This window comes from Pipistrellus hanaki, assembly GCF_964339955.1.
Source record: "Pipistrellus hanaki genome assembly, chromosome: 10".
Taxonomy (NCBI): domain Eukaryota; kingdom Metazoa; phylum Chordata; class Mammalia; order Chiroptera; family Vespertilionidae; genus Pipistrellus; species Pipistrellus hanaki.
Window position 1 is genome coordinate 17,672,308 of NC_140512.1, and position 23,817 is coordinate 17,696,124.

Below are 23,817 nucleotides of genomic sequence, written 5' to 3' on the forward strand. Positions count from 1 at the left end.
TCAGTGAACCTTGACCTCCCATCATTTCTTTTACATATTTACTTGGATTTTTTTTTATTGGTTGTTGTTAGTTTGAATATGTTATTATTGAAATACCAGGTTTAATATTTGAAAACCACATGAGACTATGTCATCATGGAATAAATGTATTTACTGAGAAGTAGATCAGGAATCATGTTCTTATAGAGGTTCTGAATATAAATTATAATGTATTTTTAGATAGTCTCCATTTGGTGCACAGCACTAGTAGCACCAGAAAGGAGAATCAGTAGTTGAACACACCGTGTTGATGAAATTTTTCAGCAAATAAACTCAGTTTATTTTATTTTCAGAGGAATATGTTTGTTCCTCAGGCAGTTTAATCTGTTCTGTATTCAAAAGGTAAATGAGTTTATGCTCATAAGGCAAAATGTGGCATTTAAGAAATATTGGCAATTTAGTTCTGCTGGTATCTTTCATTTTCAAAATATATAAAACTAAGAAATGGAAACTGCCATGGGTGCATCATTACTAATATTTAATTTCAACATTTTTGCAATGTGCTATCCTCTAATGTTTGCCATCTTGAAAAAGATGGAAACACCATTTCATATATGTTTCTTTTCTGCACATATTAAAGGTCTTTGCTATAAAGTAGTAATGGAATATGCTTGAAGTGATCAGAATTTAATGGACTGTAGAACATTTGCAGGCCAGAGCTTTAGGATGAAATGCAAACAGCATTAAATGCCTAAATTTATTTCCTTCCAGAATTTCATCTTACAGTGATTTTCTGCAAGAATGGTATTAGGGGCTTGTTGGGAATAGTTAATAGAAGCTATGATAGATAATAACTGACTCTGTAATTAGTCATTTCAAGACAGAGGTACTCTTTGAGCCCCTGATAAGAATTGAATTGTGTCGCTACATCATGTTTTCATTCTGCTGTCACAACCCAGCCATTCATATTCATAGACTCCTGTGCTAAGCTCATTGCCAATTTAACACAGATGTGGGGGAGATATGTACAAGCTCCTCAGCCTTTTGATCCCTTTTTATTTTTTATTTGAGGAAATGGCAGAGTAACCTCAGAGTGAGGATAAGGGTGTGTTAGTGACAAAATTATCAGAAGATTAATTTGGTGTATACATTATGTGTGTACATTCACCCATACAGCATATTTTTATATATGCAAAAGAAATACTATGATGTGTAAATGTAAAGTTCAGCCAAAATATCCTGACATTTCTGATTTTTGAGTACTATAATTTTTATTTTTGAAATTAATTTTTATTTCTTGTTTCAGGAGAAACCTCTGTTTTCATATATCTCTGTGAATAACATGGGTTCTTTTTCTGTGTGGGAGAGATGTTAGATTTCACAGTTTCAGTTACATTGGCTTCACTATATTCTCAGTTATTTTTTCTTTGTTACTTTATGTTGTAACAGTGTTTTTGTATGGTTGCATTCAGCAGACTGTGAGCTTCTCCTGTGAACCTGCTCTGGGGAGGGTGGGTTGTGGTCAAATGTTCCTGGTTCCTGAAAGCTGTGGGATCACTGTTGTGGGTGAGGCCAGAAAAGACCTCCTGAGAGTTGGCCTGTGAGCCCGTTGCTGAAGAATGGGTAGGATTTTAACAAAAGGAAACAGAGGAAGTGATTTTGGGTGAGGGCGATTTTTAAAGAAGGGCCAGGAGACAGGGAAGCAAAGATGTTCTAGTTTAACTAGATCAAAGAGTGTCTTCAGGTGAAATGGGGAAATTTGATTGGAGAGATTAATTCTGGCCACAACCTGAAGATCTTAGAAACTGCATTGAAACAGGATATTAATCTGTCTATAATAGGAAGTTAGAGATAATTTGCTGAACAAGAGAATGAGGTGATCTGATAAGACACATTTGCTTTCCCATTATAGGTAATAATATACAAGCTTTATTTCTGTGCTAGTTAAGTTCAAAATTTTACTTGCAACCCAAATATTGATATTACCTTTTCCCCTCAATAATTATAGTAGCTAGTATTTTTTCATAACATTTTAATGCCAAAATATTAAAGATATAAAAATTGACTTTAAGAAAAAAAAATGTTCCTTGGGGAAAAATTTTATAAATGTATCATGCAAATTTGTAAAACCACGAAAAAAAAAGTAGATCATATGGCAGACTGAATAGTTTAAATAGCTGTTCACTGATTTAAAGTCATTAAATTATTATTTGGTGATTTTATATAAATCTTTGGTGTCTGAAATGAGTAACTAAGTGGTGGGTCCTATCCCATGTGGTGATACATTTTAATTTGTATAAAGCATCTAGAGTTGCTGATGTCAGGAAGAGTTTATAATAAGGAATATCTCTTTTTGCCTTCCTAGTTAATAAAACAAAAAATTACAGTGCTAACATAGTTGTTGGCTCACAGAAGATATATATCTATATCTCTATATACCTATACACAAAACCCTATGATTTGTGAACACTTTATTTAAAATACTAGAGACAGATTTAGTTCTGTCTTTAGTTCATCAGCTTCATCAAGGGGCCAAATAATGTGGTAACAACAAAATGATTACATTTCCTACTAGTTCATATACGCACTTAAAATAATTGCACATTCAGACATGTGAGCTTTGTTTTTTCTGATCATGAACCATATTAGTACTGTGTATAGTAAACCATTCCTTTAGCTTACCTTAGGATTTCTAGAAGATTATTCACTCTCCTGCTTTCAAGAAGATTATTCCAATTGCCTTTGTAGCAAAATTGTGCGCATGTAAGTGAAGTGCTAAGACTGGAGACACTAGAATAGTGCTTGAAGGGTGAGTCCCAGTGGAATTAGAGGGGAAAAAGTCAAGTCAGGGCACATAGGAAGGGTAAGAGCCAGTGCATATTAGGGGTCAGAAAAGCTTGATAGAAAGGAAGAGGGTGAAAATGGCAGGGTACTGGAAGGGGCCCCCAAAGAAAGTGGAAACTGGCAGGAACTGATGATGCTGAATTACACAGTAAGGACAGCTAGCCAGAGCTGCCTCAAAGCCTGAAACAATGATCTCTCTCTTCTCTCTCTCTCTCTCTCTCTCTCTCTCTCTCTCTCTCTCTCTCTCTCTCTCTCTCCCTCCCTCCCTCCCTCCCTCCCTCCCTCCCTCCCTCCCTCTCTCTCTCTCTCTCTCTCTCTCTCTCTCTCTCTCTCTCTCTCTCTCTGTGTGTGTGTGTGTGTGTGTGTGTGTGTGTGTGTTTTAGAGGAAACCCTCACAGACTAACTGGAGGACACAAGTAGAGATAAGTGGGAGCATTCATCGAAAGGGAAAGAGAGGGCAGAGAGAAAGGTGCTCCTTACAGTTTCAAAGTCCAAGTGTCCTTGACATAAAATTTTCAGCATCTTGCTTGGATTGCTCATGAGTTCACTACTAGTGTTTCAGTCAATAAAAAAATAAATAAAATAAAAAACCGTGGGCTTCAGATATCCTGAAGTTTCCTCCAAACTAGCAGGGGATCCAAACGATGTCAGGTGTTTTTGAAATACAAAAATTAGACCCATTCTTTTCTTGAGTAAAATAAAACCTGGCAATCAGAAAGTTATGTCTTGTATCCCATACAAATCTGGGCACCATTTCCTTTTTCTTAAAAAAAAAATCCAGTTCACATATGGATTATGCATTACTTCTATAAAAGAAGGAAAAAGAATGCTTGTTCCACAGTGTCAAGAGAGTAGCAGTTTTCCAAAAGCAAATGTAATTTTCCTCCCCTAAAAAAAAAATACTTTGACTTCTCAACTCAAGTGAGTAGGAAAATAGATTATAATCAATTCGTTTCTAACGGAACCTTTTCTTTGGATGACTTGTGTAAGATACAGCATGTGAGGATGAATGTATACTTAAGTTGGTCTGCGGTTTTTACAGATGTCTTTGGCTATCTCTTGGCCTCTCTGCTTTGATTTGTCGTGCACTCTGGGAAAACATTTTAAATGTATAAATAGCCACCTTTCCTCTGTCTTCTTTTCATTCCATATGGCTTTTCCAGTGGGATCCATCTGACATACAAAGTCCAGGGTTCACAACATGCTTTTCCTCTGGAAACTAGTTGTAAATAAGACAATATTATACCACTTTTATATGAATATCAATCCTTAATAAGTATTTTAATACGTATTTATTGAACACCCAAAATGGTCAGGAATTGCTCTAGACACTTAAGATACCTGCCTGATGGAGTTTACATTCTGCAGAATGAGACTGACAATAAACAGAGAAACGAAAACCATTGCAAGTAAATCAGTATAATGTGTTCAAGATAATAATTACTCATACAAAAAAAAGGGGGGGGGGGTTGGGGGAGTAGAACCAAATAGGGAACATCAGGAATGTGAGGATTGCGGGGGCAGGGAGACAGGGGGTCATTTGCAAAAAGTATTGCCTTTACAGAGACACTTTATGAGATGAGATAATACATGTTGACCACTAAGCTCAGTGCCAGCGGAGTGGTTTACAGTAGTCTACATGCCAGAACTCAAATTTTTAGTTGTTATTAAAGAATGTGAAGGTGATTTACTCCAACATCCAATGCCATTTTGGAGATAGCGTGATGTCCAGCTATTCTAATGATTTATGTGTCTTGCTTTATGCTTTATAGTGTGGCTCTTTCAGACCATTCAGCCTTACTGACTACATTTCTTTGGAGTTTAATTTAAACATTTTCATTGAAGTTAATGTGACCCTTCTCCTCACAGCCACCAAGCATGATGACTGCCCTTGAACTGTGTACTACCAAAATAATATTACCTTCTCCCAGCTTCTTCCTACAAATAACATCATCCTGATCTTATAAAACCAATACAGGAGAAAATATTATATCCAGGAGGAAATTAAGATAAAGTTTTAGGGTGGAGAGCAAGATACAATTTTAAAAAGCCAAACCTGAGTAGCATACAGATACATTTAATTTGAATTATTTCTTCCCAGGAACATTTTGATTTTCTGGTTATGAAACCATTGGAGTCATCTTGTAGATTTTGGTCTAACACTTATAGCATGCTGCTGTCTCCCGCCCTTGTTCTCATAAGGAAAAGGGCTGACTGTCTTCATGCAAATTAGTCTGCTTTTGTCAAAAACTTCAGGGACTCATTTCTGAAATGTAGATTCACAGTAAGTGCATCTGACTGTTCTTCTTTCAGCTTATGTAAGATTGTTTCCCACAGTATGGAATACTTTAAAAATGAAGTGTTTCATCACATTGCCAAAAACTCCAGCCATGCCTTTGACTGCCTTCAGGGGTGGTGATGGAGGTGGGGAAACTAGCTATTCAGTGCTCCATTGTTTTCAGACAACTTTGCACATAGCTAGGGAAAGTGCAAATGAATGCAGAAAGATAGGACTGATGTTCTAAATTTAGGACTAGCAATTATAGACATTGGAGTTCTGAGCTTCTTTTTGCTTTTTTGTCATTACTAATTTGTGCAAAGACAATACCAAGTAGCGGAAGGATAAAAATTAATACGAGTAAAATGTTTGACAATGTCTAACACTTGAGAAATGTATCTCATTATTCTGACTGTATTAATTGAGGTTTCTTTTCTCTTCCCCACCCTGTATTTCAGTGACAATTTCAACAAGCACCTTCTTTGACGGGTTGCTGGTGACAGGGCTGTACACATCCACAAGCGTTCAGGCTTCGCAGAGCATTGGAGGTTCTAACGCCTTTGGATTCGGTAAGCTATCCTGATATAAAAAATTGATACTTGGCAATATTTTATATAGTTATAGGTCTTGTTTTTTAAATATCTGTTTTAAGATATTAGACATTTATCATTTCAGATAATATAATATGACGTGATTTTTTGTGTATTTGCTTTTGGAGTTGGGTGACTTGAAATAAGTCATGTAAATGTGTAGCCAACCATGAGCTCGGCATGGTCATCTAGGTCCTTCTCTTCACCCTCTTCCACTGTCACACATGGTCCTATGGGTTCATGTAAAGTCCTCTCTTCTATCATTTACGTTGCTAGAATTGGAATTCACTCTGACGCCCATGCAAATTATTCAGTATCCTCCTTTGTAAACAATTTTTAAAATCCCGGAGTAGGTGAAAAGTGTCATGTTAAGCTTGGCAAGAAAGCATTCAATCTACACATGGAAGTTGGCAATAATTATTTAAATGATTGAATTCTATGAGTATTCACAAAAGATGTGATTTAATATTTAAGGCACTTATATGGAGGCTTTGACCTGTTACTTTCATGGGGAGGCAGAAGGCTACATGATGGTCACTCATTTTTCCATTTGGAAATCTTGACTTTACCCATAATGTGGTAAACATGTCAGGCTGGAATTAAATAGACCCTTTTAAGCATAAAAAATCCAAATTTAACATATCAGTTTGTGTTAGGCATGAAATCACTGATCTTACTCTAAAGTTGAAAAACTGCACAGGACTTCCTCCATTGATATGAGAAGAAAGAATTGGGTTGTCAAAGGTAGCCATGTGTTCAGAGTTGTTGTTTTTCTTTTTTTCTTTTTTTAAAGTAAATAATTTCTACTTTTGATATATGAAAGAGTACCTCCTCTGTGTCCAGTCCGGCATTAACTCTGCCCAGGTTGATGTCAGAGTCATAATGTTGATGCTGCATTGTCATTCTGCTGGCCCAAGATGAGTTTCACTCCATAGGGCTTCAAGGAACTGTTAGTCATTTAATCATCATGGTAAATTTTGACATTGACAATTTGTCCTATTTTTAAAAGACCTCATATGATCTTTTACAATCTGTTGGTAACTACTTCTAAGGTCTCATTCTTTAGGGGGGAAAAATCCTCTTAGACTTAAAAAATTCCACTCTTTTAGCCCCACCTTTTTTGTGCTCTGCAGAGGTGAAAGTCCAGTTACAATTATGTAGTTAGGTACATATACACCTTGGTGCAAAAGTAGATTTACAGTTGCTCATATGGAAAATACTACAATAATCCTACATAATAAAGACGTAATATGCATATTGGTCCTCATGTCCTCATGTCACAAGATGGTCACCACCACATTGTCACAAGATGACTGGCAGAGGAGGGCAGTTGGGGGGAACCAGGCCTGCAGGGGAGGACAGCTGATTTGAGAAGACTCGACTGAATGAATTATAATTTGCCAAGATGGAGGCTTTAAATAAGAAAAATCATTAAATATCATTCATAAGTTGTTGTAAACACAATTTGAAAGAACATACAAAATGTATGTATCATATTTCCTCAGATTTTAGCTAGTAAACCAAACAAAAACCTGAGAATAAAATAGAAATTATTAGGACACCCAGGCTTCACCACATTTTCTGTGGTGACTTTAAAAAGCTCAGATTCATTTGAATTAGAATGTATTTTGATTGGCTCAAATTGCAAATAGTCTTTTCACCATTGGCCATTGATGATTTGAAGAGGCTTCTGAACATGAAGCTCATTGATGGCAGTTAGACTTCTGTAATCAAATGCTCAGGTCTCCCACTAGTCAGTTGGCATTTTTATAAGACATGACTTTTATATGGATGGATAGATACATTAGATCTTTTTAAGTTCCAGAAAGATCCAAATAATTGCATGTGTATGTATGTGATAGTAGTAAATTACCTTAAAATTTAACAAACACCTGCATATTGTTAAACAGTTACTCTTCATAAATAATGTTTTTGGATAGAAAGCAGGAGGTAAAATGCCTTTTTAGATAAATGGTCACTTTTTTGGGGGGGAAAGCACATTCAGTATTTGATTTAATTTTAACATTATTTACAATTTGAGAACAAAATGAAGATATGCATTTGATTAGGTTGCAGGTGAGAAAGTAGAGGAAACTTAAGAAGGTAAAATGTAAGAGAATTGCTGCTCTTTGGTAGTTTAGTAGTTGTAGTAGGAGCAGGCTGAAATTATGTGGCATTCTTTGATCTAGAGCAAAAGAGTTGTTGAATACATAATCTATCATTAGCCTCTGACTTTAATGGAATGTTAAGCAAACATGATTTGTTCGGCATTTTCTTAACACATCATAGGATTAGTGTGCAATGTTAATGTGTTGAAGTATCGGCGACAAATAAGGCAAAGTAAAGCATAGAAATGGGTCTAAAAAGGTACTTTTTCCCCTTGGAGTTAATTTTGTCCATTAATTTTTAAAATACTAATTACACTGAACTTGTGGTCACTCTGCTTTAAATGTAAAATCTGTGTATGACCAGCCAAAATAAGACCATCATTATTCTTAAGATACTGTTGTATAAATGTAATTCCACTAACATAACGATAGCCTTTTATGCAAAACCAACGTTCTTTAAGATGTATGCCTCACTGACCAAATATAGACAAATGCCTAAATAGCCAGAAGTACATTAAAACAATAGTTATACAAAAGATGATTGAATGCCAGCAATGTGAGATTTGAAATGCCTCATTTTGCTTGTCAATATAAGAAAACATGCTGCCCTAGGGAAGTGTGATGTTTAATTATGGATATCTCTTTGTGCATCCCAGAAAAAAAAAAAATGCTTCCCTCGACTTTGGCATTGAATTCCAGTTCAATCATGTAAATCTTCAACGCTCATTGTGGTTGCTCAATAAAGGGGTATTTGAATATTCTTTCATACAAAGTTCCATTTCCAGAGGCTGCAATGCATTTTACTCAATATTTAGTATTCTGGCTCTAAAAGCATTTTACCGCATTATTGGTATTCAGGCTGTAAAACCTGAGAATTGCATTTGCAGGTCTGATTAGTAGCAGCCACACTTCAAATTGTTAGACCTTGCATAAATTAAACTTTTGTGTTTTGCATTTCTTGGATAGATAATTTTGTTCAGCTAATACATTAACCATTCTAGCCTTTTTTTGCTTAAACTTATAGTTTTCTGTGTGTTTTATTAATTTTTCTGTAATAATGAGACATCCTGGATACAATAATTTGTTAACTAGAAACTCTTAAAATGGCAAGAGTTTATAAAATCCAAGTTGGGGTGGGGGGAGTATTATGAATAGATCCAAGATTTTTTTTTCCTTTTCTAGTCTTCCCTCTTAAACATCCAGTTAATCATATCATATTTTAAATAGAGATTAAGTGACTAACAAAAATTTAATAATTTCAATATAACTTTTAAAGCATAATAATAATTTTTTAACTTAGTGATCTGACTTTTTCAATGTGATTTGATACTCTCACTTTAGATTAATATATTATATTTACAAAATGAATTATTTAAATGTTTTTAAAATACTTCAAATTTTACTAAATCTTATATATTGGTCACTAGTTAATAGAAATGTGTACTTTACCAGTAGATGTAGATGGTATGTTACTGTTTCATTGCTAAGATGCAAGTTTCTTCTTCTACTTGTAAAAATTGTCACTAAAAATAAAAATATAGTGTCTATTTCAGCTACCTTTTGGTTATACTTCACATAAAAACTGCACAGAAACTTTTACAACTTTGCTAATTATTACCAGGATCCCCACATCCCTGGGAATGAGTTGCAGTTCAGTCTTATGTGTCCTTTCTGTGTGACTAAGAGACATACATTTGTGATGTAAATACGTGCACATATTTAGGGTTTAACATCTGTAAAGAGGGGACACCACTAACAACTTTATTACAGGGTCCTGTGTAGTCGTGGTATTTATTTACTAGCTAAAAGAAGCTAAATTACTCAGAATGATCTTGCTAAATTATTTTGTATGTCACTTTACAAAGAAATGCTCTGCAATGGACTTGAAGAATTTTAAACATATTGAAGGATTCAAAGGCATGACCTTTTATTGGGCATGGTAAATGATCTGTAGCAAGAAGACTTTAGGTTAATTAAACAAATTACTCTAGTCAATGGTACAGGGAGCATAGCTGACAAGAGATGAAATGTTCATTAACTTATCTTATTTACACGGAGTTAACCTAAATTTGGCATTTACTCATTCCATTTACTTATGCCAGCATTATCTCCACTGAGAAATAGTGTTATCTCGGTGGTGCCAGCCATTTGACAAAGAACTCAGGGATACGTCCCAGTTCCTAAATAACTACCTTAAGAGAGAATAGTGGGCATGGTGAATATAAAGCTGTTGGACTAATCAGTCAACAAAGTGCTAACGCAGATGTTGAGGGGTATGAGATTAGGGCCAAGTGGAAGAGTTAGTGGGAAGGCAGCTCAGTGCAGTGATTCATTACATGACCTCTGGAATCAGGCAGCTCAGGTTTCATGGCTGGCTCTGCTTCTTGCTAACGTGGGCCACATACTGTCTTCCATGAGCCTCAGTGTCAGCATCTGTAAAATAATAGCATGCTAACAACCGGGCCTAGTTCACAAAGTTGTTGGGTAGATTAAATGACATGGTCTATTCAAGTGCCTAGAATCTATACTCATAATGTGATTACATAAAGACTCAGAAGGGATCATTTCTATTTGGAGATGGAAAACATAATGAGAAAATGGTGCAAGTGGCAGAGGTTTGAAAGAGGGAGTTTGATTCTAAATTGGAGATGGGTGTGTGCCCATAGGATTTAGATCTGAAATGGTCCTTTGGCAGAGCCTTGTATAGGTAAGGGAGCAAGGCTTAGGATGAGCAAGCAGTGGCTCATCACAGCATAATGTAAGCATGAGGACTAAAACCAGGAGTCCTGACATCATATTCAGTTCCCAGATACTTTTCAAAACACGTACAGTTTATATACTATTGATATAAAATGTATCATTTAAAGTTTACATTTTAGTGATTTCCAGCATATTCACAAGGTTGTGCAAACAGCAGCACTAATTCCAGAACATTTCATGCCCTCCAAAAAAATTCCATATCCATTAGCAGTTACTCCCTAACCCCTCTTCCCTCAGTCCCTGACAACAACCAGTCTCCTTTCTATGGATTTGCCTATTTTGGACATTTCATGTAAATAGAATCATGCACTATGTTGTCAAGGTTCATCCATATTCTTTTCTTTCTCTATCTAAATAATTTTCAGTTATGGGTTTACCGCATTTTGTTTAGCAGAGGGACATTTGGCAGTTTCCAGATTCTTAAAAGGAATTAGGGCTCAGCAAATTGGGGGGAAAATGTTTCAGGGGGATGCAAAGCAAATACACACACACACACACACACACATATATATATACACACATATATATATATACATATATATATATTAGGATATATATATATATGTATAAGGGAAGGAGAGAGAAAGATAATTGTATTTATTCTTATTTAACTTATTGAAGTGACACTGGTTAATAAAATCATATAGGTTTCAGGTATACAATTCTATAACAATTTATATATTGTATTATGTGTGCACCACCCCAAGCGAGAAAAAAATAATTTTTAAATAAATATGGCAAAAGTTAACAATATATAATTCTGGGTCAAGGGCATGCGAAAGTTTTTTTGCTCAATTTTTGTTACTTTTTGTATAAATTTGAAATTATTTTAGAATAAAATTTAAAAATATAAAAAAATGTATCCTTAAGGAAGATTTCTTCTAGTTTCTTTCTCTTATTCCTGCTCAAATCCATGTTCTCTGAAACAAAGTAAACTGGTAATTCATAAATAACACCAGGAAATTCACATTTTTTGGCAGATTCTAATGGAAGTTGTCACTATACTGTTATGGTTTTTGAAACCATAACATATTTTGTTAAAATTTTTGCCTGCTGGTATTAAAAATTATTTTTGAAGAGACTATTCTGTCTTGGCACATATAACCTTATTTCTATTACTTAAAAAAATATTTGCCCCAAAGACTGAGTTCCAAACAAATAAGGATAGAGCACTAGGTTATCTTGTGGGGTACTTTTCCAAATGCCAGTGTTTTAAAGAAGAATTTGATTTTCTGTAAATGAAGTCTTACCTTCTCTAGATAAAAACAGAATCAACAATACTTTTATCTCTCTTTCTTAAATAATAATTTAAAAGTCCACTTAGTTCCTCATTGATAAGAAATATTGTTTTTGCCCTGGCCGTTGGGGCTCAGTTTGTGGAGTGTTGTCCGTACCAGTGGGTTTTTGGTTCATCTCTCTGATGGGGCGCATACCTGGGTTGCGGTTCTGTTCCATGTCAGGGTGTGTTTGGGGAGCAGCTGATCAATGTTTCTCTCTCACATTGATGTTTCTCTTTCTCTCTCTCTCAAAAAAAAATTTGATGAAAACATTTAAAAAAGGAAAAAAAAATACTGTTTTTCTAGAAGCATGACACTTTTCAGCAAATGTCATACTATTCATTTTAACAGAGGGCAAGATCAATGTAAGAAGAGAATAAATTTCAGAGCCTGACTCTAGCAGTCATTTTGTTTGTAATATGGTTTACTTTTGAGGTTTTTTTTGAGTCTTCTTTTTGGGTAACCAGAGAATGATAAATGAGTTTAGGTTTTAAGTTCATAGTAATTAATAAATACTCTTGGATAAAGTTGGCTTCTTTCCTGGCAGTTAAGTCTAAGCACAACTTAAAATAATTATATAATGTTATCACTTCCTAGAGGTAATTCTGATAAATTACCTTTGAAATATTTTTGAAAAAGAAGTGAGAGTAAATTCTTGACGTTGCCTAGAAAATAGCTCTGGATGCAGCATGTGAATTTGAAAATGGACGTAGGAGACCAATAAAGGCACTTCACCAAATGCCGGTTCTGTTTCTACTCTTGTCCTCTGTTCTGTTGTTTGTATTCACCACTCTGATGCTGAGTTTTTGCATGTAGCCTAATAGACGTGTGGGTTGCTCTCTGAGGCGAGCACACAACCAAATGACTGTTTTCAGGACTCGGAGTGTCTGAATGGAAAGATACTTGACAGTGTGGGTGTTGCCATTTCAGAAAACAGAATAGCAAAAATTGTTCATATTTTGGTAAAAGTTCAGACTGAGCTCCCCGCCTGCTTCCCTTCCTACATGTTTCATACATCAGAACCATGTGTTGTTGTTATCTAGTTAATTATGTTAGTGCTGGTTTTTGTTCAGAACAGTTCCTCTTCATATGAACTCTAACAAATAGCAAATTAAAAGTAGAGTAAATGGAACTATCAGACACCATGTTCTGGGAAGATGTTTAGTTTATCCTTAATTGTTTTATTTTTAAAATAATTATTTGCACTGAAACCGGTTTGGCTCAACTGTAGAGCGTCAGTCTGCGAACTGAAAGGTCCCAGGTTCTATTCCGGTCAAGGGCATGTACTTTGGTTGCGGGCACATCCCCAGTAAAGGGTGTGCAAGAGGCAGCTGGTCGATGTTTCTCTCTCATCGATGTTTCTAGCTCTCTGTCTCTCTCCCTTCCTCTTTGTAAGAAAATCAATAAAATATATTTTAAAAAAATAATTATTTGCATTATGAGGAGATTCTTTTTGAATCCAACTTTTAACCTATATGATCTGTTAGCATTTCTAACAATAGCAAAAATGGAGAGAAATCTGTTATAAAAAGAAGCACATAACTGGGATTTGGCTGTCTGTTTCTAGAGAATGGGACAAGTGAGCTCACTGAATAATCGTGAGGTTGTTAAAGTCTATCTTTTAATCCCCTAGGCTCCCCTCTTTTCCCTCTTTCTTCTTGTCTCTTTTTCAATAAGGAGCTGATACCAGCCACATCTTAGAGTGAATTTTAGCATGTTGTGCTAATAGTAGCTTTTCCCATACTACTTCTTGCAAACATTAGTGTCTCATGATATGTTAATAAGTCTTACATGAAGAGAGAGTTTTATGATATTAAAAAGCTTGGACCCTGGCCAGGTGGTTCAGTTGGGATGTTGTCCATACATTATAAAGTTGTGGGTTCAATTCCTGCTCAGGGCACATGCCTATGTTGCAGGTTTCATTCCTGGTTAAGAATTTTACAGAAAGCATTCATCATCTAGGTAAAATTTGTAACAATGAAATGCAAAATCTTAAGGCTACATTAGATAAGATTTGATAAATGTACACATCTTTGTAATCCAAACGCCTGTCAAAATATAGAGCACTACCTTAATGCCAGAAAGTTCCTTAATGCCTCTTCTCCATCAACTCTCACTTCTGCTTCCCAGATGCAACCACCGATTTATTTTGTTCTATCATAGGTTAGATTTTGCCTGCTCTAGAACTGTATAAATTCAATCATGACTCTTGTGTAAGGCTTCTTTCACTCAGCACAATACATTTGAGAATTATCCATGTTACGTGTATCTATAGTTTGTGTTTATTTATTGCTGAGTAGTATTCCTTTGCTTTTCCATTCTCCTCTTATTAGATACTGGGGTATTTTTAGTTTAGGGCTATTATGCATACAGCTGCTGTGAACATACTGTACAAGTCTTTTTGTAAATACAGTTGACCTTTGAACAACATGGGGCACTGAATGCTCTCCCCAGCCTTGAGTCAAAAATCCATGTATAATTTGTAACTCCTCCAAAACTTACTTGTTCCTTGGTATCCATGAGGAATTGGTTCCAGGACCCCCAGGGATACCAACATCCACAGATGCTCGAGTCCCTATATAAAATAGCATGTAGATCAATGCTTATAGTCAGCTCTTTGCATCCACAGACTCTCAAACACAGGTCTTCACCTATAATTGGTGTTGTCAGTGTTCCTAATTTTAGCCATTTTTGTATTTGGTGGTAACTATTGTAATGATGTTGAGCACCTTTTCATGTGCTTTTGGTCACTTTTGTCAAATGCCCGTTCAAATATAATGTCTATTTTTAAAAATTGAGTAGTCGTATTATTGAGTTATAGGAGTTACTAGGTACCAGTCCTTTATCAGATGTATGTTTTGTAACTCTGTTTTCCATTCATACCTTGCCTCAATGATGCATACAAGTTTTAAATTTTGATGAACTCTAATTTATCAATTTTTTTTTTTCTTTTATGGCTCTTCTTTCTGGGTTCTATCTGGGAAGACATTGGCTGCCTTAATGCAAATCTAATTTTTTAATGCATGCTCTAGAGAACTGAGCTTAGAAAATAGCTATGTTTCACAGCCTTTGGGTGAGTAGATAGCAGATACCAGAGTTCATATAGAACATTTCTAAAAGTTTCTCATTAAGCATTGCATACTTGTTTTAAAAAGTCAGGACATTTTCCATTATGTGGCACCATTTTTATGCTTAAAAGTTTTTCATTCCACATGTGTAAGCTTCTGGTTTTAATGTGCCACTTTATGAAGGACTGAAATTGCTTCAGACTCCCGGATTACAGTGTGATAAGCCAAATGGGCTTCAGGACACTCCCTTCACACCAGAGACACATGCCAGAAGCCAAACAGATGGTAAATAGGCAGAAGTGACCCTCGGCATTCTCATTAGAGCAGTTGGGGAAATTTTAATGGGCCCCGTTTGCCTTGTTCTCTATCTTATACCCTTTGAACTGCCACTTTTTTTTTTCTTGTTATAAGTCAACAACCACCACGTATATTTTAATAGGGATTATCAAACACAATTTGCCCAGAAGATGTACAACCCTCCAATGCTAATTAGCCACGTTTAAATAATCACTGAGTTCTGGGATAATTGGAAAGAAACACTGTTTTTCTTGCCAGTGCATAATTACTAATTAACAGGAAGATAAAATATCAGTGTAGCAGTCATAACTAGAAGAATCTGTTAACAGTTAATTAACTGATGAGTTGGTGCCAAGGTAATGTTGGTCAAGAAAGTTTACAGATCAAGTTCTCTTGTAAATAAATATGTAAAATTACACAGTTAAGCCAGAGCAGAGCATGGGGTAGAGTAAAACTGTGTGACCTTGACGGTCATTACATGAAAGAATTGGTGTTTCTTTGCTCTAAATATTACAGCCATCAACTAATGGCTGCTACTCTGCTGCTTACACTTAAGATTTGAGGCGTTATTAATTTGCTTTCTCTTGATCCTAATAATTGCATGGGCTTTCTTAGCCTTAAAATATCCTCATGAAATTGCGCCACAGCCCCCTCTGTGTTTTCCTGCTTATTAGAGTTAGGACTTGCATGCATGAAATGGGTAGCTGGAGATTCACAAAGAAGAGAATAGAAACTTGACTGCCAATTTTCTTTTTTGTTGTTTTTTTTTGTTTGTTTGTTTTGGTTTGTTAATGCAGGAGTTATCATATTATTCTTCAAAAGTGTTTGAAAACACATACATTAAACCATTTTTAAAAATGAACATTTTCATGAAAGAATAGCATGCTTTTATATGTATATTTAGTGACAAGCATTTAATACATACTGCTTAAAGGTTAAATTCTTTAAATTTTTCATTTGTTTAGCATTTACTCACTGGACAAAACCAAAAAAAAATTATTTACTTATGAGTGCATACTTTTTATTAAAACTTTTTTTGCAAACTTTTTGTAGAATTTAGAAGTTCTGTAAATAATAAAATACTGGCTTGTTCAAAAAATAAGAAGGTGGTAGAACACTTGGTAAACTATGGTTTTATAGATTATGGTGGAAATGAATATTTTTTCTAATTTTCTTTTTAAATAAATGAAAGTGATTAGAGAAAACTTCGTAGTAGGAACATTTTAATCCTTGTATACATGCTTCCACTTAACATATTAAAAGTTGGGAAGCATTATCAAAGTAGAAATTTAATGTTACAGTTTGTTCTCTTATATTCATACCTCAGTCATACATGAGTCTTCTGTCTTGAAAAAATGAAGTAGACATCAGTGCCAGGTGTTTGTTTTACTTCATTCTTTTTTGTCTGCTTTTTTAAATGAAGAGCTATCACTTAATCAGTCTACTTAAAATTTTTTAAAATCCTTTTTTATTTTTTAATTATTGTCAGATAGAATATTATATTAGGTTCAGGTGTATATCCAGTGATTAGATATACAACTTTCTAAGTGATCATCCTGATAGATAGCGTACCTATCTGAGATCACACAGTTATTAGAATATTATTGACTATATTCTCTCTGCTGTACTTTACATCCCCACGACTACTCTGTTGGAACCAATTTGTACTTCTCAACCCCTTCACCTTTTTCACCCATCCCCCCAATCAGCATCCCATCTGGCAGGCCAGTGTGGTTTAGTGGTTGAGCATCAGCCCATGAACCAAGAGGTCACTGGATTTTTTTCCTGGACAGGGCACATGTCCAGGTTTTGGGCTTGGCCCCTGGTAGGGGATGTGCAGGAGGCAGCCAATTCATTTTTCTCTCTCTCTATATATATATATCCCTCTCCCTTCTATTATCTCTCTAAAATCAATGAAAACATATTCCATTCTTATATGGAGTCACCTGTGAATACAGCTTTTGAGAGCAAAAAGGAGACACTGTAACTTCTTTTCTCTCTCTGCAACATCTTTCCTTCATCTGCTCATGCACGTGGACTGTGCAGAGAGATCCCCTAGCTTCCCTTCAAGGCCCTTTCTACATGGCCATTCACGGAAACCTGCCCCAGACTCTCTCCTCTTTGGAAAGGCCTGTGATGGGCTCAGAACTAAAGACTGCTATGGCTAAGCCATCAACTTTCCTGTTGCACATCTCACATATAGATTAATGATTGCAGGTATATTCTGAATTATGTCATTTCCTATAGGCATATACAAATTTCCTAAGCAATCCTGCTTTTAGAATTATAATGAGTCTGCATTAGAAAAGCCAGTATTATGCTGGCCAGCGCTAGTGATTTTATTTTTAAATGAGACACTAATTTATATTCTAGGGCATGAAAAAAATAGCAAAATGAATTACAGCTTTGAAGGCTGCACTGATTTGTTGAACTGAACTCATTTTTTAAAAAACAGAATATACGATTGAGCTTAAATTTTTAAAAAATGGTTTGGTCCCAGAAATCTAAAAAATTTAAAATTTAAATTCTCTTACGGATAATTGAAACACTTACTGATATAGTTTTTATGGGGGGGGGGACTATCACAGAGATGGACATATTGACATTTCCCCCAGTTTCCCCATGAGACAGATCCCTGGTGAGAGCCGGGGCTCTGGGGCCATGAGGAGGGACAGTGGAGAGAGAAGAGGATGCCTAGCAGCTGGTGAAAGAGTCACGCCACTCTTGTGAAAGACGTGAGGACTTTTACTGGTACTCCTTACTTACTCTTTTATTTTCTTCCCTTCTCTTTCATTTCAAATTTCTGCCCTGTCCTACTGCTTTTGACTTTCCTGTTTTCTTTATCCTCTTGTTAGTTCCCCCCAGCACTTCCACTTATTTTCTCTCCCTCTGCTTCCAGGTGGTAGCTTAGTTTTTTTTCTTCTTAGATTTCTTTTATTGAGGTATGACTGACATGTAACATTATATTAATTTCAAGTCTATAGCATGATTCAATATTTGTTTGCATTGCAAAGTAATCATCACCATTAGGCCTAGTTAACAGTCATTACATACATAGTTAACAATTTTTTTCTTCCAATGAGAACTTTTAAGATGCACTCTTTTTAGGAACTTTCAAATATGCCATACAGTTTACCTATAGTCAATATGCTGTACCTTACATCCCTATGACATTTATTTTGTAACTGGAAGTTTGTACCTTTTGACTCCTTTTACCCATTTTGTGTCCTCATAACCCCTGCCTCTGACAACCACCAACCTATGTATCTATGAGTTTTTGTATTTGTTTGGTTTTTAGATTATATATGTAAATGAAATCACATGGAATTTGTCTTTCTCTGTCTGACTTATTTCATTCAGTGTAATGCCCTCAAGGTTCTTCCATGTTGTTGCAAACAACAATATTTCATTCTTTTTTATGACTGAATAATATTCCATTGTACATATGTACCCCATTCCCTTTATTTATTCATTCATCTAGGGACACTTAGATAGCTTAGCTATTGTAAATAATGCTGCAGTGAATCATAGGGATGCATACATCTTTTCAAATTAGCATTTTCACTTCCTTTGAGTAAAATGCCCAGAAATGGAATTGCTGGATCATACGATAATTCTATTTTTAATTTTTTGAGGAACCTCTATACTGTTTTCCACAGTGGTTGCACCAATCTGTATTCTGTTTTCTCCACATTCTTACCAACACTTGTTGATTTATTGATGGTAGCCATTTTAACAGGTATGAGAGGACACCTCATTTTGGTTTTGATTTGCATTTCCCTGATGATTAATGATGTTGAGATTCTTTTTATGTACCTGCTGGCCATCTATATGTCTTCTTTGGAAATATGTGTATTTGGATTCTCTGCCCATTTTAAACCATATTGGTGTTTTGTTTTGTTTTGTATTGATGTTGAGTTGTGTGAGTTTTTTTTTTTTTTTTTATAATACATTTTGGATATTAACGCCTTACCACATACATAATTTGCAAATATTTTCTCTCATTCAGTAGATTATCTTTTCATTTTTTAAAAAATATATTTTATTGATTTTTTTACAGAGAGGAAGGGAGAGAGATAGAGAGCTAGAAACGTCTATGAGAGAGAAACATCGACCAGTTGCCTCTTGCACACCCCCTACCGGGGATGTGCCCGCAACCAAGGTACATGCCCCTGACCGGAATCAAACCTGGGACCTTTCAGTCCGCAGACTGACGCTCTACCACTGAGCCAAACCGGCTTCGGCTGTCTTTTCATTTTGTTAATAATTTCCTTTTAGCCTCCTTTTAGCGCTTTTACTTATTTTCTTTCTCTCACTCTTCTTCTAGGTGGTTATTCATTTCTTTCAATTTTCTATGACTTTTTGTCCTTGCTCAAGCAGATCATTTACTAATTTCTTCTTAAGAAAACAAAGACTGCTGGAATTCTGTTTCAATTGCTACTATCCACTTCTTGATTCAGAGAAAGGATGGGATTCAGGGATCATACATTTTAGGTAGTGCTTAATTCTTTTTGTTGTTTGTTTTTTTGTATTCTTTTTCTTTATTTTATTATTGAAAGTATAACAAATAGTAGTACATATGTTTCCTTTTTCCCCCATTGACTTCCCCCCTGGCCTCCCCTACTCCTGCCCCTGCACATCCCTCTCCCTCTTATGTAGGGAGCTTGATTACTCAAATACCAAAAGGGCCTTGGTGTCCCCCATAATAAAGTCTCACAGTGTGAATCCCAAAGACAGTCTTCTACAGTTTGATAAACACATTGCTCTAGAGCTACACTGAGATAAAATGACAGTCTTGCTTAATTAGAAATAGAAACCTTTAAAAAAAAAAAAAAAGCTTTGAGTGCTACCCACTGTGCCTAAGCCAGTCTAAAGACATAGGTATATGTGCAGACTGTAAAAGACACAGGGAGAGGGAAACCAGAGGCACAGTGACCAAGAGTTGAAAACTATTGCCAGAGGGAAGAACTGGAGTGAAGTCAAGGAAACATAAGCGAACCGAGGAGTGCATTAACAAAAAGGTCATTGAATTGAAAAAAAGAATTGAATTGATGGTAACTAGCTGGCCACAGCTTTGCAAAGTCCACACTACATGTGCCAGCTAAATCAGTGTTGCAAAGGTCACGTTTTTCGCTGGCACACACTGTGTTGTGCTACCTACTTGGAGGAGGCTGGGAAAATGCTTCTTGTGCCAGGCTTTAGAGAAGGGATTTAGGGTTGGTGCATCTAATTAGTACCATATTCCTTTCTAACATGGTAGTTTTTGATTTTTTTGTAGCTAACTAAAGAAAACTTACCCATTTGACAGTACCTTTACTAGTCTTCACAATGTCATCTCCATTTATAATTTCAGTATTTCTCCTGCCTGCCTGCCACCCATTCCCCTCTGTCTGTCTGCCTTTCTGTTTCCCTCTTAATCTGTTTCTGTCACATGGAAAGAATAAGGTAACCCCTGGATGGAGGTAGTATGTTCTCGAGGAGACTCTGATTCCATCTGAGTCTGTTCCTGTCAATAATGACTAAAGAGAGGGAAACACAAAAAGATTCTCCTTCAATAGCCTTCCATCAGGCCTTTGCTCACTAGCCCTCTTGACTCTCAGAAGAATAAAATTTTATATGGCTTTTTACAGTTTTCTTGAGTTGTAAACTTTAGCTCACATGTTACACATTAAATTCTTGGTAGCATTCTCAGAAAGAGAAATAAGGGCAACAGACCCCCCAGCCTCTGTTAGTGTTTTTAGTTGTGTGGAATTGGCTTTTTCTTGCTACCAAAATGCCACTGTAGCTCAGCAAAGCTCATCACCTCCTAAAGGTGTGATATCAGAAAAGCAAGTGTGTTTTACTTACATGATATAAAGTATAGATTGTTTTCACCTTCTAAAGCAGTGTGGGATCTTAGTCCTTAGAATAGTTTAAAAGATGGTGTAAACTATTATACATCACTCCACTCTTGACATTATCGCCTGCATAATTGGCTGTTTTGGCTTCTGTATTTTCTCTCTTGTTATAATCAGGGCCGCGTGACAAGGGCTCAGAGCAAGTAGCTGCAGCTCGTGAGTCCTTGGCATATTGAGGTCATAGCTTGTGGGTCAGTGGCCTGCAGGCCAACTGAGAATGTCAGGGTGCTTCCAGGATCTGAGAACCAGAAAGCCAGAATGATAAGGGTGGATCAGTGAGAGTCATCCAGAGACCCAGACAAGTGGCTGGATTCTGGGCAGCAACGCTGCTGTGAACATCCGGGCAGTTTTTACATTACACAAAGCTTCTTGGCAAGTGGGACTAAAATATGGCTTATGTTATGCTTGTCAAGTCTTGTACATTGGTGCAGGAACATGTCTTCCAAGAGAAAGCACCCATGGATTACCCAACTGTGGGGCCACAGGCTTCTCCCAACCAGAGGATGTATCTTTCTCCTCTCTTCAGAGGCTGAGAATAGGTCAGCAATGGCTCTGCCAGAGAATCTTCTTAGTATACTTTAAAGCCATTTTCTTAAAAAAAATAAAAATAAAAATAACAGTAAATCTCCAGAACTGAAACTTTGAACCCTTTGACCAACACCTCCATTTTCCCTCCCCCTAGCCTCTGCTTTTATGTGTTTGACTATTTCACATTCTGCATATAGATGAAATAATTCAATATTTGTCTTTATGTGTCTCGCTTATTTCACCTAGCATAATGTCCTCCCAGTCCATCTATCTCTCTTTCCACCAATGATGCCCACGTGCACAACAAAACACTTTAACTAGAGCAAAGACACAATACAACTTTCCAAATGACATTCTGTGAAAGTCCTTCTTGTCTAGATTGGGTTGATCTCATGTCTGACTACAGAAAACTCTTAAATTATATAACATTCAACTCTTAGTTCTCATCCTTACTTCCCATTCCAACTTCTTCCACAGTTAAGAATAGTTCACAAAGATTGATTATTCTACACCTTCCATTCATTTTCCTCTGACTTATTTTTGCATTGGAGATTCCATTCACTTTTCTTTTGACTTATTTTGCACTGGAGATTCCATTCATTTTTCTTTTGACTTATTTTTGCATTGGAGACTCTTAGCAGTTTGGCTCTCCTTTACATTATTTTTCTTTTAGTTGCAAACATTTTATCTTTCCATCCATGCAAGCTTTACCTCTCTCCTGCAACTGACCTTTGGTTTGCTATTGTTCACTGTATCAGAAGAAGACTCTTCTATTCTTACCTTTTCAGGTGTGATGGTGAACCAACTTTCTTCTTTTAACCTGGAACCAACTTTCTTCTTTTAACCTAGACTCACCTAAGACCCATTCTAGGGACCCTCACTTCTGTTTAATTGTTAATCAGCCAATATCAATATTGCCAATCAGCCAATCAGCCAATAGACACAATGTTGGTGTAAACTATGAGGTTTTCTAGGGTGACAGATGTTGAAGTCAGAAGAGGAAGCAGCCCAGCCAACGTGGCTCAGTGGTTAAGCATTGACCTATGAACCAGGAGTTCATGGTTTGATTCCAGTCAGGGCACATGCCTGGTTTGCAGACTTGGTCCCCAGTGTGGAGTGTGAAGGAGGCAGCCGATCAATGATTCTCTCTCATTATTGATGTTTCTATCTCTTCCTCTTCCTTTCTGTCTAAATCACTAAAAATATATTTTTTTTAAAAAGAGAGAATAAGAGGAAGCAGTTTCTGAGTTTCCCCAACCTCCATCTCAGCTCTTTGCCAGTTTACTTGTATTACTACTGACAAGCTTTCTCTTTGGCAGTTAAATCATTGCCAGAAGCCTGGGATGGGAACAAGCAGAGGTTTTGGAGGAACTATTTTATTAATTAATAAAGACCCTTCAAAAGTAATCTATATATAAATAACAATTGCATGAAACACCTTGCACTTGTCTTCATATTGTCCTCTTTATTGTTTTGTCTTAATTTGTTTATTGTTTGGTACATATATTTATTTTGTCCTGTCCTTATTTTTTTCTTGTCCACTTTATATCTCCACTACACTGTTAGCAAATGAGTTCCAGGGTGGTAGCTGCCTAGAATAAATTCCATAGCCCCTAATGCGAAGACAGCTATACTGTGGGTATGGATTTATTATTGTTGATGAGTACATTCCCCACAATGGTGGGAAAATATGACATTTCATTAGGGATAAGTTTAACTGACCTTAATTGTTATCACAATTGTTAGTCCATAGACAGTTATCCTTATCTCAGCAGTTTCTAGATAAGATTATAACATTATGGGATTTGCTTAATTAGAATTAGGTTTTTTTGTGAGTTTTTTTTTCTGTTCTGAATATCAAAATGACTTTCATGTTCCCACAAAACAAATAATTCACCATAGCTTAAAATCAAGATGTGCATTAATTTGTACATGAAAGATAATCCCTTGATTGAAAAGGCTAATTGGGGTTAGCTTCTGTTAGTACAGCTTAGGAAATAGCTTTCATAGATTTTAGCATATAGATAAATCCCTTTTCAAACTTCCTATGATAAAACATATGTTTTTTGTTGGCTATCTTTTAAAGAATTTGGTGCATAAAGAAAAAAATCTTATCAGGCATAAAATGTTTGTCCATTTTCTCTTACTATGGGTAATGAATTCCCTATCCTATTAACACAGGTTGGATTCA

At 36.0% G+C, this 23,817-nt stretch overlaps 1 protein-coding gene across 2 annotated transcripts in view; it reads left to right on the top strand.

Annotated features, from left to right (window-relative positions):
- Window positions 1-23,817, top strand: part of RELN (reelin) — a gene marked incomplete at its 3' end in the record, with an annotated part of 380,746 nt that overhangs the window by 39,269 nt on the left and 317,660 nt on the right. For both annotated transcript variants that reach the window (XM_084897797.1, XM_084897796.1), the window contains exon 2: window positions 5,560-5,670. In XM_084897797.1, the coding sequence (XP_084753923.1) occupies window positions 5,560-5,670 (111 nt within the window). The remainder of the gene's footprint in view (window positions 1-5,559; window positions 5,671-23,817) is intronic.